Genomic DNA, 16,639 nt, shown 5'->3' with positions numbered 1-16,639 from the left:
GTTTAGTGCGCCATGCTTTACGGCTTAGAATCAGGACTTCAAAAACGTTTTGAACGCCACGGAGCATATGAGATGTTCTAAGAGTTGAAATTGGTATTTCAGACTCATTCCCATGTCGAGAGGTATGAGACCTCTGACAAGTACTTTGCCTACAAGATGGAGGAGAATAGCTCAACTAGTGAGAATGTGCTCAGAATGTCTGGGTACTACAATCGCTTGAATCAAGTGGGAGTTAATCTTCCAGATAAGATATTGATTGGCAAAGTTCTCTAGTCACTATCACCAAGCTACTAGAACTTTGTGATGAACTATAATATGCAAGGGATGATGAAAATGATTCCCGAGCCCTTCGCGATGCTGAAATCGGCGAAGGTAGAAATCAAGAAAGAGCATCAAGTGTTGATGGTTAACAAGACCACTAGTTTCAAGAAAAAGGGCAAGGGAAAGAAAGGAAACTTCAAGAAGAATGGCAAGCAAGCCTGAAACTGAGTGCTTATACTGCAAAGGTAATGGTCACTGGAAGTGGAACTGGCCCAAATACTCGGCGGATAAGAAGGATGGAAACGTGAACAAAGGTATATTTGATATACATGTTATTGATGTGTATTTTACTAGTGTTTGAAGTAACCCCTAGGTATTTTATACCAGTTCAGTTGCTCAGATTAGTAACTCGAAACAGGAATTGCAGAGACTAGTTAAAAGCGAGGTGACGATGTGTGTTGGAAATGATTCCAAGGTTGATATGATCACCATCGCACACTCCCTCTACCTTCGGGATTAGTGTTGAACCTAAATAAATGTTATTTGGTGTTTGCGTTGAGCATGAATATGATTAGATCATGTTTATTGCAATACATTTATTCATTTAAGTCAGAGAATAATTATTGTTCTGTTTACATGAATAGAACCTTCTATGGTCATACACCCAATGTGAATGCTTTATTGAATCTCAATCGTAGTGATACACATATTCATAATATTGATGCCAAAAGATGCAAAGTTGATAATGATAGTGCAACATACTTGTGGCACTGCCGTTTAGGTCATATTGGTGTAAAACGCATGAAGAAACTCCATACAGATGGACTTTTGGAATCACTTGATTATGAATCATTTGATACTTGCGAACCATGCCTCATGGGCAAGATGACCAAAATCCGTTCTTCGGAAAAATGGAGCGAGCCAATGACTTATTGGAAATAATACATATTGATGTATGCGGTCCGATGAGTGTTGAGGCATGCGGCGGGTATCGTTATTTTCTGACCTTCACAGATGATTTAAGCAAATATGGGTATATCTACTTAATGAAACACAAGTCTGAAACATTTGAAAAGTTTAAAGAATTTCAGAGTGAAGTGGAGAATCATCGTAACAAGAAAATAAAGTTTCTACGATCTGATCGTGGAGGCGAATATTTGAGTTACGAGTTTGGCCTTCATTTAAAACAATGTGGAATAATTTCACAACTCACGCCACCTGGAACACCACAGTGTAATGGTGTGTCCGGACATCGTAACCGTACTTTATTAGATATGGTGCGTTGTATGATGTCTCTTACCGATTTGGCACTATCGTTTTCGGGTTATGCATTAGTGACAGCCGCATTAACGTTAAATAGGTCACCGTCTAAATCCATTGAGATGACACCGTATGAACTATGGTTTGGCAAAAAACCTAAGTTGTCATTTCTTAAAAGTTTGGGGATGTGACGCCTATGTCAAAAGGCTTTAGCCTGATAAGCTCAAACCCAAAAGCGTAGAAGTTCGTCTTCATAGGACACCCTAAAGAAACTATTGGGTACATCTTCTACCACAGATCTGAAGGCAAGATCTTTGTTGCTAAGAATGGATTATTTTTAGAGAAGGAGTTTCTCTCGAAAGAAGTGAGTGGAAGGAAAGTAGAACTTGATGAGGTAGTTGTACACCAACTAGATATGAAGCAAGTGATAATGATCATGAAACTTCAGATAAAGTTGCTACTGAATCTCGTAGGTCAATCAGAGCACGATCCGCATCAGAGTGGTACGGTAATCCTGGTATGGAAGTCATGTTATTAGACCATGGCGAACCTATGAACTATGAAGAAGCTATGATGAGCCCAGATTTCGACAGATGGCTTGAGGCCATGAAATCTGAGATAGCCACCATTTACTCTGTAATCTATTTTGAACATGATATGATTATATAATGAAGATAAATACATGAATTAGGATTAAAAAAGAAATATATAGAAGCACTAGATTCTGGTGTCAATGTCTAGTTCAGTCTGTCGACATCCGATGGTGAGATCGATCATTGGCACATGTTTGTACAAGTGGAACCACAAATGGAACATGCTCGAACAATTATACTTTTAACAGAAAAGGAATATGACCAAAGAAAAATAAAATCAATAAAATGAGTGCTTTTTAAATAAGAAGATTGATGCTCATATCGCGGAGTTCATAAGTATCTAAGCTATATTTTCTCCTTTCCAAAATACAAAAGATAGTGCATATAGATTTCCTTTATAAGAAAAGTGTAGTTTTCTACACTTTGACTAAGTTTGTTGATACAAAGATTTACTAAATATTATCGTTAGATACAAACCAATCAACAATAGATACATGGTTGAATTTTTTTTGTACTATATTTATTTGGTCTTATTAATGTGGATGATTTTCCCTGTAAACTAGGACAAAATTTACGTTTAACTTTGGAATAAAAACAAGGCAACTCTATAGTGCGAAACGTTCCGCACTTGTTCTTCTAGCGCGACGTGTGCATCTTTCGATTTGCCGAGCGGCCACACGCATCCGTGATTGTGATGCTATAATGATGTCAGCAACACATTATTGATACGGTGTCATGCGATACTATGTCACACACTGTAGTGGAATATGTAAAATTGTACGCACTATATTTTCAGAAGGGAGTACAAGATAGAACAAGCTGTCATTGTCGAAATCAGCTAATCGAACAAGCCAGGGAGTTGGCTATTGGGACCTCCCGACATCTTTACGGTTCTTCCACCCGCATATTGAACATATTCAACGATGCATGTGTGTAGACTACTTAGAAGGTTCCCTCGTCTCTTTCATAGACTAATAAGTTAAAGCGGATATTATCTTTTAATTAGATCACCTGACAAGGATCAACTTTCCACCTGTCGAACATATATAACCATACCGGTCTAATCAAGTCTCTAATTCCTCCGTTTCCAAATATTTGAAGTTCTGTGTTTGCCAAATTTCTTTAAGTCAATAATATACAACATATTGAACGACGCATGCATTTGCTACTTGAAACTGTGAAGTTAACAATTTTCTTTTGTTTTGTGTTAGACCAAACAAATACTATCTACGTCTGTCGGGCTGGCATACACATGCCGGTGCTGCCTTCTTGCATGAACAACTTCCAAGGGAACAAGCACATAATGGTGCTGCACGGCACACGTATTTCGATGACTGCCCGCGCAGATCTGACCGGTGCGTGTCAAAGAATATTAAGCGTTAGACTGGGTAACCTTCCCTGATCGATGTTTACTTTTCTCTGCTTGTTGAAACTATACTGGGTTCTTGATGTAGGTGTCAGCCATGATGCCATCGATCAAGCGGAGCTGGATCACCTATAAATCATTGGTGTCCGCTGCCTCTCATCTGCGCAAAAATTAAATTCGCGGGCGAAACTGACGCTCGACTAGAGAGCCTTCCGTGAGACTGTCCGTTTTTCCGCGATCTACCGCTATGGCCAAGATTGGTGCGCGAGATGGCTTTAAATGGCTTAGCGGTCGGGGTCGTTCCAATTTCCCGGGAATGGCTCATTTCAGCGGGCCGAAGCAGGGGGCCAGACAAATCTCAACCCAAATTTGCTCCGATAGGCCAACTCGTCAAGGAAACCTAGCTTTGTTCTATCCCCATTCCCTTCTCTCCCTCCCATCCGAAAAGCTTGCGGCAGCTCGACGGCTCAGCACAGCTGTGCTCCACAGGCCGGCGGTTGTTTCGCTGCAAGCCGAAGGCAGCGACTGGCGAAGCGGCAAGTCGGCGACCGGGGCTCCAGGCAGCAGGCTGCGACCCACAACAAGGGGCCTCTGCACCACGATGTCGTCTCAGCCGGTTCCAACTCCCAGTCCATCAACAGCAGGTAAAGGCACGTTCCTCTCTGTCCACTTCCTGATTCACTAACAATAGTACTGGACTCAACATTTTCCTGTATGGACAAAAGGTTATTGCTATCGGGGCCGTGGTGGGTTCGAGGAGGTATTGGGGTGACAGAAGCTATCTTCCGCCTTCTCTGACATCTTGATAGGGGATTACCAGAGACCGTCTTTATCTACATTCACGGGGAGACCCTTAATTATCAGTGCCGAAACATGAATGTGGGGACCAACTGTGATGACTTCTGTAATATGTGGCTGCTGCATGTATCCACGTATCTATACTTGGCTTCGCCCACTTGTAAAAAACATATAAAGTGGCTTAGAGATGTGGACCTAGAACTATGCATTAGCATATGTCACCATACATGCATACTATTCCCTGAGAATGCCTTAGCCTTATTAATTTCAAAACATTTATTATTCTCTTGCTCCTTTTTACTTTAATCTTGCACTTTTATTTTAGTCACCTATTACTTGCTTTAATTAAAACTTCCGCATGCTACTGGCATACTTGCTTGCTTCGGCTAGCGTCTAGAAGCTTCGGCCTTTTGAACCTTCTAGCAGAACAACAATATCGATACATTGTGTTAGAATTAAATACTCTTAGAGGAATAAAATTAAATTCAAAAAGTTCATATGTACATACTAGTCGAGCAAGGAAATTAACTCTGAAGAAGTCATGACTTCCAACCAAAAAAACATGACAAAAGAAAATCCAAATCAATAGAAATGGTCGCTTGCTAAATAACAAAAGTGATAGTATTCATTTATCGCCCTGAGTCTAGTAGTCCCTAGGCTATAAAAGGTAGAAATGAGAATGTTAAGCAAGCTGTCATTGTCAAAATCATCAACTTTCCATCTGTCAGGCTGGCATACACATGCACTACAACGCCAGTCTAAGTGTCTAACTAGTGTGGCCGTCAGCCATGATGCCATCCATGGAAGGGAGCTGGCCGGATCTCCTATAAATCTCATATGTGCTGCCTTGTCTTGCAGGTAGAACACGTACCTCCATGGCCGACAACATGGTCTCCGGAGAGAGCGAGGTGGTGTGCGTCGACTTCTGGGCCAACCTGTTCGGCATGCGGGTTCTGATCGCGCTGCGCGAGCTAGGCGTGTCGTTCGAGTACATCGAGGAGGACCTCCGCGGCCGTGAGAGGAGCGACCTTGTGCTGCGCATGAACCCCGTGCACCGGATGGTGCCCATCCTCATCCACCGTGGCCGTCCCATCTGCAACTCCATCAACATCCTCGAGTACATCGACGAGGTCTGGGGTCACCTTCATGCCGAAGCAGGTGGAACGCAGTTGCTCCCTGCCGACCCGCTGGAGAGGGCTTCCGCCCGGTTCTGGGCCGATTTCGTTGACCACAAGGTTTGCGACTAAACGCACTTTCTGCCTAACAACAATTTTGTCTTGTTTCTTTCATGCTCGCTGCGTTGGCTACAAATATTTACTTGATCATATACACCACTTCTTTTTTCCAGCCAAATTCATTTTATTAATGCAATTTCTTGAACTTTGACACACACGAAAAATATCTAAGCTGAAATGAACATTCTTGTTCAGTTTACTCATCCTTTTCTCTGATGAATTATTTTACCTAGGTGTTCAACACGGAGATGATGTTGTTCAAGAGCAATGGTGATGATCAGAAAGAAGCCGCAAAGGGGGAGCTAATCCGCCAACTCAGGCAACTCGAGGGGGCACTTGGAGACAAGAACTTCTTCTCCGGCAATGAGTTCGGATTTCTGGACATCGTTGTCATCCCGTTATCGAGCATGTTTCGAGCTTACGAACAACAAGGAAAGTTTGATCTTGAGGTGGAGTGTCCCAAGCTGATGCGGTGGGAGAAGCGGTGCAAGGAGAGGGAGAGCGTCAAGAGTACTCTTCCAGATGAGGAGGAGGTGTACAGGATGCACAAGAAGTGGTACGGCATAGAGTGAAGTGAGCCATAGATTGTGCTCGAAACCTATCATGCTTTAAACTTGTATAATACTCTCCATCTATTATTGTTTGACACACAAAAATAATACACTATGGGACGTGTCAGTGTACCTAAGTACAGGTAAACAAACAAAATATAGGGAAACTTGTACTCTTTTTATTAATCTCTCATCGAGCAAACAAAATTAGATGATCCTTTTACATATGTGCTCTGTGCTCTGCTGGGGTGATCGATATGCCTTGGGCGAATGTGTGTTCTTGTTCACTGGGCATCGGAAAGCTCCCAATTAATTACGTCCGCGAGTCGAAGTTGCGGACCATTCCCGAATAAGTTGCTTCAATGGTAGTCATGTTCAACTTTTAAATTTCTATTTAAACTAGCACGGTGGGAGGGCATCGTGTCTATTTTGTGATGTCCAAATCAATTCTCACTTTTCCCTTTTTGCAAAGAAGGATTCTCATTTTCCCATGTATTTCATATGTGCTTGTATATAATAATCATGCCTAAAAGCATGAAACTTCATATGAATATATGTCTGGTGCTTAATTTGTTATAAAGATCTTCGATTGCTTATGAAGTTAATAAAAGAAATTTACCCTTGTTGAGATGTAAGCCAAAAACCACATCCTCCTATTTATTTCCCCCATTCTAATACGTAATGTTTTAGACATGCAACATACAAAATCTCAAAATATGCAACTTTGACCCTTACTATTTTTGTATATGAATACATTGTAGAAAATTAGAAAAATTATTTGAAACCAAAAAAAATCAGCGAACCAACTGATGGTTGGATGGTTGGTTGGACAGTGGTCTCCCCAGCCCACCAGGTTTAAGTCATGGTGCTCGCATTTATTCCTGGATTTATTTCAGGATTTCTGATGATGCACGTTCAGTAGGAGGAGACATTCCCATTGACAACGAGACGCCTTTGGTGACTTCGTCAATCTCAAAATGACATGTCGGCTCAGTCTCTCGGAGGTCCTCATAGGGGTAGGGTGTGCTTGTGTTCATGGGATGAGTGTATATGCGTATATATGAGCGCCTGCGTTTATACTATATTAAAAAATGACCAAAAACTAATAATCAGTAAATAAATTGATGTCCATATATTGCGCTTGTCCAGAGGTCCCTAGGCTACACAGGGTAGAGATGAGTTTTTAAGCAAGTTCTCATAGTCCAAATTAGGTACTCCCTCCGATCTAAATTAATTAATGCAATACAACTTTAAACTTTATACTAAAGTTGCATCAATTAATTTGAATCGGAGGAAGTAGTTAACTAATCTCAATCCAATTGGAATACTCAAACAAGCCAGGGAGTGGGTTGTTGGACCTCTTGACACATTTACGGTTCGTCACATGCGTTTGGTACTTGGAAGGCTCCCTGATCTCTCTCAAGCATGAAGTTAACCTTTTATTAAAAAAAAGACTTTCCATGTGTTGCGCATACACATACATATATACCAAATAATTAGTGCCGATCTATGTGTCTCACTCGTGTGGCCGTCAGCCATGATTCAATTGAAAGGGAGCTGGATCTGCTGTTATTCTGATATTTACTGCCTTCTTGAACAAATTCCAAGGGCACACTGTGGATTATTTCCATGTCCGATACCTTTGGCTGCTAGCAACTAACCAACTACTACTCTACCAGAAATAATAAAACACAAAAATTACCGGCACACATTCGCTGACTTTATGTCAGGTGACATAGGGCCACTAACATGTGGGCCAACTGATACTTTCAATCCCACATGCTGGTGGCCCCAAGTCACCTCACATTAAGTCAGGTCATCCCAGCCGAGAAATTACTATTGCAGGTGCTGTTGAAATACAAGTTGTACAGGAATAGGACTGGTGCTCTATAAACCTCTCCAATCCCTTCTTCTCTTGGAACCCTCCTTACCGACCTTCTCTGTACGTCTCTCGATAAAATTCCTGATTGATCATCTTGTAAGCTACGGCAACAATGATATAAATAGAACCGCGGCCCGAGAAAAGGGTTTATCGCTTCCCATAGATTTTACATGGTAATCAGAGCATCTTCTTCCTAGATCAAGGAGAGATCGCATCTAGCCAATCCCGAAACCAATCCCAAGCCTGGCCATGACTACCCCCTCCATCCAATCGAGCAACATGACCTCCCTCTCCACCTCCCTCACATCGTCATCTACCTTCGCCCCTTCATCCAGTAGCTCCCACGTCACGAGCCTCGGGCCACCACCACAGGAGAAGCTGACGAGGAACAATTTCCTCATGTGAAGAGCCATCGTGCTGCCACAAATCAAGGGCGCACAGATGGCACATCACCTTGATCCGACGAGCCAAGCGCCGCTGAAAACCATCACCGTCACCAAGGACGGGAAGGAGGAACAGATCACCAACGTTGCAAGATATCTCTGGTACGCACAACAGCAGCAGGTTGAAGGTTTTTTGATGGGATCTTTGTCTCGCGAAATCCTTGCCCAGGTGGTGACCCTGCAGACGCCGGCGGAAGTGTGGGCATCGATCCACGCCACGTTTGCTGCTCAAACTCAAGCTCAAGCCATCAACACCCGAATTGAGCTCAGAAATCTGAAAAAGGTAACCTGACCATGACTGAATACCTCGCCAAAATCAAGATGCTGTCCGATGAGATTGCCTGCACGGGAGTGGCGCTAGGCAGCGCTGAAATTGTCTCTCACGTCCTGGCTGGCCTCGACCTCGACTACAACCCAGTTGTCTCAGCTCTTGCAGCGCGGGTTGAACTCGTGACAGTACAGGAGCTTTTTACCAAGCTGCTTAGCTTCGATGCCCACCTCAACCTACTCCACGGTATGAACTTTCGTCAATCATCTGCTAATGTTGCATCACGTGGTCGTGGAGGTCGCCGTGGGCGCAACCAGCAGGGGCAAAACCGTGGCAACAGCAGCGGCGGCGGGCGCGGACGCGGCAACAACCATAACGCACGCCCGAGTGGGGGCGGCTACAACTACAGCAATCCTTCTATGCGGTTTGGAGGCGCTGGCTACACCAACACTTACACCTCCTCTGGATCATCTTCTTCCAACCGTGTTCGGTGCCAATTGTGCAAGAAAGCAGGCCATGAAGTCATGGACTGTTGGCACCGTTATGACGAGGATTATGTTCCTGATGCATGTCTTGTTGCTGCTGCCATGAGGGAACAAGGCGGTGGCGATGGTACCATCTGGTACGCAGACTCTGGAGCCACTCATCATGTCAACAATGAGCTAGAGAAGCTGGCCATGAGGGAGAAATACTTCGGCAATGATCAAATTCACACCGCTAGCAGAGGTATGGACATATGTCATATTGGTCAAGTATCTATTAATTCCCCTAATATTAAACATGATCTAGTTATTAAGGATGTTCTTCATGTCCCACAAGCCAACAAGAATCTTGCATCTATGTCTCGTTTGACCACCGATAACAATGTCTTCTTTGAAACTCATCCTGTGTATTTTTTTTATTAAGGATCGGGCAACGAGGGAGCTTCTTCACCACGGTAGATGCATTGGAGGCTTGTACCCCATCACATCCGGAGCACTTAGTCGAAAGCGTCATCGTCAAGTTTACTCCGTCATCAAGCCCTCCTTGGCAAGATGGCATCAAAGATTAGGACACCCCTCTTCGGTTATAGTCAAGCAAGTAGTGAATAAATGCAATCTTCCATTGTCATCTGGACAAAGTATCGAGTCTGTTTGTGATGCTTGTCAATGTGCAAAAAGTCACCAACTCCCTTATCCTAGGTCATATAGTGTGTCTCATGCTCCATTGTAACTTATCTTTTAGTGATGTATGGGGTCATGCAAGAGATTCTTTTGGAAGAAAAAAATAGTATGTCAGTTTCAGCGATCATTTTAGAAAATTCACTTGGATATATTTGCTTAAGTTCAAATCTGAAGTCCTCTCTGTGTTTCAAGAGTTTCGGAAACTTGTTGAGCGTCAATTTGACAGGAAAATTCTTGCAGTCCAAAGTGACTGGGGAGGGGAGTATGAAAAACTAAACTCATTCTTTCGCAATATTGGCATTGCTCATCATGTATCTTGCCCCCATGCTCACCAACAAAACGGCTCTGCCGAGCGTAAACATCGTCACATTGTTGAAGTAGGTCTATCTCTACTAGCTCATGCCTCAATGCCATTAAAATATTGGGATGAAGCTTTTATTGCTGCCACTTATCTTATCAATCGTCTTCCTAGCAACGTCATAGGCAACATCACTCCTTTGGAAAAATTGTTTTATAAAAAACCGGACTACAATTCTCTAAAAAAAAATTGGATGTGCTTGTTATCCCAATCTTCGTCCATATAATCGACATAAACTTGAGTTCCGTTACACTCAATGTGCCTTTCTTGGATATAGTAATCTTCATAAAGGGTACAAATGTCTTGAGATCTCTACTGGACGTATTTATATTTCTTGTGATGTTATATTTGATGAAACAATATTTCCCTTTGCCAAGCTCACCCAAATGCCTGAGCCCTACTTTGTGCAGAAATTGCACTCCTTCCGGACTACATGGCTAGTCCAGATCACGGGGGCGGATTAAATAGTGTTGATCATGTGACAAACTCCACACAAAATGAAATTTTTAATTTTGATGCTAAGTGTGCAGATTCATGGCATCATTTTATGCAAGCAGATATGGACGAAACGTGCACAGGATCCCAGAACGATTCTGGTGGCAGCAGTGGCGCAGGATCCGATGGAGATCGGCCTGGCAGCATGATTGGCGCGCAGCCCCACAAAGATTCCAGCCCAGTCCGTGCGTCTGCTGATGCGGTGGCCGATAGCCCAGGAAGTGGCGGGCCCGCCAGCCCAGCTAGTGCGGACCGGCGTGACTCGCCATGCGCCACACGTGTGTGCGGTGGCCCAGCCGCCGACCGAGCGACAGCCGCGGGCCTGGGCGCAGACGTGTCGTCCCGCCTGTCTGAGCGGGCGCTTGCCGAGGATGCCACTCGACCTTCGTCTGCTGGCGAAACGATCCGGAGGGGGATTTCCGGCGGCCTGTTTCCCTCGGATCGGAGGCCAGATCATGCAGCGGTTCCCTTGGGATCTTCTATGGAGACCAACTCTGCTGTTGAACCTGCTACTTCGAGTTCCTCTGCACCGAAAACTGCACCTATACTTCCACGTCGTCATACAAGGTCCCAATCTAGTATTTCTAAAGAAAAAGAGTACACAGATGGTACTATAAGGTACGATAAAGTAAAACGTGCTTTTCTTACTAGTATGGGTGAACCAACTCATTTACATGATGCACTTGCTAGTAAAGATTGGAAAGAAGCTATGGATAATGAATATGAGGCACTCATGAAAAATAAAACAGGGCACTTGGTACCACCAGAAAAAGGCAAAAATGTCATAGATTACAAATGGGTGTATAAGATTAATAGAAAGTCTGATGAAAGTATAGACAGATATAAGGCGATATTAGTTGCAAAAGGCTTCAAACAAAGGTTTGGTATTGATTATGAGGATACTTTCAGTCGTGTTGTGAAAGCAGCTACTATTCGACTTGTATTGTCCATTGCTGTTTCAAGAGGCTGGAGCTTAAGGCAGCTAGATGTTCGGAACGCGTTTCTTCATGATGTTCTGGAAGAAGAGGCTTTTATGCGGCAACCACCAGGTTATGAGAAGAAAAAAAGCACACCTCGTCATATTTGCAAGTTAGATAAAGCTTTGTATGGTTTGAAACAAGCTCCAAGAGCCTGGTACTCAAGGTTGAGCACAAAGTTACAACAACTTGGGTTTACACCATCTAAAGCTGCCACCTCACTTTTCTTCTACAGTAAAGGCAATGTTACTATGTTTGTTCTGTTATATGTTGATATAATTGTTGCTAGTTCAAGTCCAGATGCCACAACTTGTCTGCTTAAGGATTTAAGGATGGAGTTTGCTCTTAAGGATTTGGGAAATCTTCATTACCTTCTTGGCCTAGAGGTCAAGCAGATGAAAGATGGTATACTTATATCACAGGAAAAATATACCAATGATATACTCAGGAGAGTAGGATTGGAAAATTGCAAGCCTGTAAGCACACCAATTTGAACTTCAAAAAAGCTCACAATTGATATTGGAGAAGCACTTGGGTCTGAGGATGCAAAAAACTACAGGAGTGTTGTGGGTGCATTACAATATCTAACTCTTACACGTCCTGGTATTTCTTATTCTGTGAACAAAGTTTGTCAGTATTTACATGCACCTACCACTGTTCACTGGACTGCAGTTAAGAGAATTGTGAGATATCTTACGTTTTCAGGAGAGCTTGGACTAAAAATTGTCAAGTCTCCTATGCTTGTGTCTACCTATTCTGATGCAAATTGGGCAAGGTGTGCTGATGATAGAAGATCTACAGGTGGATTTGCTGTGTTCCTGGGTACAAACCTTATATCATGGAGTGCAAGGAAACAGGCTACAGTTTCTAGATCAAGCACTGAGGCTGGATACAAAGCTCTTGCGAATGCTACAGCAGAAGTCATCTGGTTCAGACTTTACTTTATGAACTTGGAGTTAAAGCTCCACCAGCTGCAAGATTATGGTGTGATAATATTGGTGCAAACTATCTTTCAGCTAATCCTGTTTTCCATGCACGTACAAAGCATATTGAAGTCGATTTTCACTTTGTCAGAGGAAGAGTAGCTCGTAAGCTGCTTGATATAAGGTTCATTCCTACAAGTGATCAACTAGCTGATGGTTTCACAAAACCTCTTACTATGAGAAGGCTTGATGAGTTCAAATACAATCTTAACCTTGGAGTTCCTTAAGGTTTAGATTGAGGGGGAGTGTTGAAATACAAGTTGTACAGGAATAGGATTGGTGCTGTATAAACCTCTCCTATCCCTTCTTCTCTCGGGCTCCTCCTTACCGACCTTCTCTGTACATCTCTCGATAAAACTCCTGATCGATCATCTTGTAAGCTACGGCAACAATGATATAAATAGAACTGTGGCCCGAGAAAAGGGTTTAACGCTTCTCATAGATTTTACAGGTGCAACCATATAATAGTTGGCAAGATGTTATACTTCATTAGCATACTTGAACCAATAGAATACACACCTCGGTGAGGTGTCATGTACTTGCAAGTTCATACACATCCATACATAGGTAGTCCTGAAGTTCTTGGGCTATAGTCTCTCAGTCTCAAAATTATAATGTTTACAGATTTTGTAAAGTTTAGCCAAGTTAACAAAGAAATATCAAACTTGGTCAAACTTTACGAAATGTGACTATCGAATAGAAATATACACACTATATTTGCTTCCAAGGGAGTACCAGGCAGGAATGGCAATTTTAAGCAAGTTGTCATTGTCGAAATCAGCTAATTAATTCTTAATTAAGAAATCTAGTTGGATTGCAACACTCAAAGTAGCCAGGGAGTGGGCTGTTGGGACCTCCTGTACCTTTATGGTTCTTCGACCCTGACATATTGGACTTATTTAACGACGCATGCGTTTGCTACTTGGAAGGTTCCCCTCATCTCTCTCATATGTTAACTTTTTGTTCATTTAGACTAACTATAAATGGATATATTTTAGGTCACGTCATAGAGGCGAACTTTCCACATGTCGGGCAAACACATACATACACAACAATGCCGGTCTAATTAAGTGTCTAATTAGTGTCAGCAATGATGCAATGGATAGGAGTTGGATCTCCTGTAAATCTCATATGTGCTACTTTCTTGCATGAGCAACCCACAAAGCTAGGGAACAAGCACAGAAGGGTACTGCCATGGCTGAGTTATTTACGTATTAAAATACTTTAAACTATACTTGTCCATTGAGGTAGGCGTCAGCAGCCATGATGCCATCAAATATCGATCGGGTGGAGCTGGATCGCCTATAATTCCTAGGTGTTCTGCTGCCTCTGCGCAACAAATTGCAAGGTTTAATTTCTTTTACGAGTACTCTACTAGACACTGCTGGAATCGGCAAAACTCGGGAGTGAGATTGCCGAGTTCCCTACTCTGACTTCCATGTTAGTGTACTGGAACCAAGAAAATACACAGCTCGATTAAGTGACATGTACTTCAAGTTCATACTCTGTATGTATTAATAAAACCCCATTGATTCAGCTTAACCCATCGTTCGTCACTGCTGACCGTAGTTAATTCGGAGTAAACTAAAACCCCTTCTGCCATCATCGCCTATAAAAAACCTCTGAAACCTCAAACCTAACACACCAAAATCAGCATCACCAACCAACCAAGCTGCCACCCACACACTTTCCTCGTAGTACCAACAATGGCGGATGTGATGCTGCTGGACTTCTGGGCGAGCCCATTCGGGCAGCGGTGCCGGATCGCGCTGGCAGAGAAGGGCGTTGCCTATGAGTACAGTGAGCAGAACCTTGAGCAGAAGAGCGAGCTGCTTCTGAGATCCAACCCCGTCCACAAGAAGATCCCCGTCCTGCTCCATGGCGGCAGGCCTGTCTGCGAATCTCTCATCATCCTCACCTACATCGACGAGGCGTGGCCGGAGATGATGCCGCTCCTCCCCCGGGACCCCTACGCCCGCGCACAGGCCCGGTTCTGGGCTAACTACATCGACAACAAGGTATATACAATGGAACCTCGCTTTATTAAGACAACAGAGAAGAGAACAAAACCATGCCGCTTCAATGTACCTCAAAGTTGAGTTAAATTTCTCTATACACCTAGTAACAAGCATTCTTGTAAAAGTTCATTTGATTTATGAACCATATATAGCTTCCATGAATCCAGCAAGTAAACTTAGCTTAACACAAGGGTGCATGACCTATTTTTCCAATCAAAGGATGCAAGACTAACATTCCAAATGTGAAATTGTAGATCGTTGACTGTCAGACCCGCCTGTTGACGACGAAGGGGGAGGCCCAGGAGCAGGCCAAGAAAGACATGATCGGGGCTCTCAAGACCCTGGACTCAGAGCTCGGTGATAAAGACTACTTTGGCGGCCAGGCGTTTGGCTTCGTTGACGTCGCATTCGTGACCTTGACTCCCTGGTTTTACACCTACGAGAAGTACGGTGACTTCAGCGTGGAGGAACACTGCCCAAGGATCGTGGCCTGGGCCGCCCGCTGCAGGGAGCGTGAGAGCGTGGCCAAGGCACTTACTGATCCTGAGAAGGTGTATGAGATCGTCCAGGAGGAGTATGGTGCCAACTAAACAGAGTACTAGGTTATCTATGTAGGCATGCATGTAATCTGGTTATATGCCCGCTGTGGCTTTATCTCCTAGGTGTGTGTTCTCTTTGTCACCCAACTTGGTCAAACTTTATGAAATGTACCTTCTGAAAGAAAGAAATACCCACACTATATTGAAAGAAAGGGGTATGAGGTAGAAATTAAAATTGTAAGCAAATTTTCATTGTCAAAATCAGCTTATTAATTTTTAATTAATCGATCCCATTGGATTACAAAACTCGGACATGCCAATGAGTGGACAACCCGTAAGTTGGGACCTCCGGGCCTTTATGGTTCTTCGACCCCAATATATTGGACATATTTAACGACACATGTGCTGTCCACTTGGAAGGTTCCCATCATCTCTCTTATATGTTAAGTTAACTTTTTTCCGTTTAGACTAATAAATTGTTATCTCTTATACAAACAATTAAACTTCTAAGTGAAACAAAGACATGACAAAAGAATGCCAAATCAGGTAATGAGTGCTTGACAAATAACAAAAATGAGATTCATATATCGGGCAGTCCGGAAGTTCTCAAGATATATATTTTTTTCATCAAAATTCAAGCTTTATAAAGTCTAACAAGTTTTTAGAGAAAAGAATCACATCTACAATACCAAATAAGTATAACCATTAGATACATTGTGAAACATATCTTAGATTATATTATATATATTTCATATTATCATTATTGACATTTTTCTGTATAAACTTGGTCAAACTTTATGAAACATGAAATTTTAAAAAACATGTGCTATATTTATGACGAAGGGAGTACGATGTAGAAATGAGAACTTTTAAGCAAGTTGTCATTGTCAAAATCAGCTAATACGTTATTATTTAATCAATCCAATTGGATTACAACACTAAAAAAGCCAGGGAGTGGGCTGTTGGGACCTCCCGTACCTTTATGGTTCTTCTACCCCGACATATTGGATGTATCTTCTATATATAAATAGCTAGCCCCCACTAACACGTTTCTCTCAAGCATGCCACCTCATTATTGAGGATGCATGGGAAAAGGCCCACCTCAACATGCAACTATAATAAAAAGCCACCTAAACATGCAAACATGCGTGCATGGATAATTCCATTTTATCATGGTAGTTACATTTACTTCTTATATTTGTTCAAACTATTATTTCAAATATTCATGTTCCAAATAACCAAAACCTCACTGAAATGCAAAACATTCCCAACATCTAGTTTATTTAACAACACATGCCTTTGCTACTTGGATGGTTCCCCTAATCTCTCTGACTAGGTAACCTTTTGTTTTGTTTAGACTAACTACATGTATAGGCCAACATTCCACCTGTCGAGCATACACATACATACCCAACAATGCCTTTCTAATTAAGTGTCTAATTAGTGTCA

General features: G+C 42.6%; 3 protein-coding genes and 1 non-coding gene across 4 annotated transcripts; all 4 read left to right on the top strand.

The window, feature by feature from the left end:
• The first annotated feature begins 5,112 nt into the window (after window positions 1-5,112).
• LOC109765922 (glutathione S-transferase U19) lies at window positions 5,113-6,289 on the top strand. Its single transcript, XM_020324693.4, has 2 exons — window positions 5,113-5,513; window positions 5,747-6,289. The coding sequence occupies exons 1-2, from the start codon at window positions 5,154-5,156 to the stop codon at window positions 6,083-6,085; spliced, it is 699 nt and encodes a 232-aa protein (XP_020180282.2). The 5' UTR covers window positions 5,113-5,153; the 3' UTR covers window positions 6,086-6,289.
• A 2,394-nt stretch (window positions 6,290-8,683) lies between these two features.
• Window positions 8,684-12,860, top strand: LOC141041421 (uncharacterized). The gene is made up of 4 exons (XM_073507569.1): window positions 8,684-9,383; window positions 10,709-12,055; window positions 12,356-12,472; window positions 12,667-12,860. The coding sequence occupies exons 1-4, from the start codon at window positions 8,684-8,686 to the stop codon at window positions 12,858-12,860; spliced, it is 2,358 nt and encodes a 785-aa protein (XP_073363670.1).
• On the top strand, window positions 8,744-8,882 carry LOC120975140 (small nucleolar RNA Z247). Its single transcript, XR_005770977.1, has one exon. It is a non-coding gene; the product is annotated as a small nucleolar RNA Z247 (small nucleolar RNA).
• A 1,439-nt stretch (window positions 12,861-14,299) lies between the features above and the next one.
• LOC109765923 (probable glutathione S-transferase) lies at window positions 14,300-15,413 on the top strand. The gene is made up of 2 exons (XM_020324694.3): window positions 14,300-14,651; window positions 14,906-15,413. Exons 1-2 carry the CDS (start codon window positions 14,340-14,342, stop codon window positions 15,239-15,241), a joined length of 648 nt encoding a protein of 215 aa, XP_020180283.1. The 5' UTR covers window positions 14,300-14,339; the 3' UTR covers window positions 15,242-15,413.
• The last annotated feature ends 1,226 nt before the right edge of the window (window positions 15,414-16,639 follow it).

Source organism: Aegilops tauschii, chromosome 2 (assembly GCF_002575655.3).
Source record: "Aegilops tauschii subsp. strangulata cultivar AL8/78 chromosome 2, Aet v6.0, whole genome shotgun sequence".
NCBI lineage: Eukaryota > Viridiplantae > Streptophyta > Magnoliopsida > Poales > Poaceae > Aegilops > Aegilops tauschii.
Note: the sequence above shows the minus strand (reverse complement) of the source record. Positions and strands in the feature narration are given on the sequence as shown.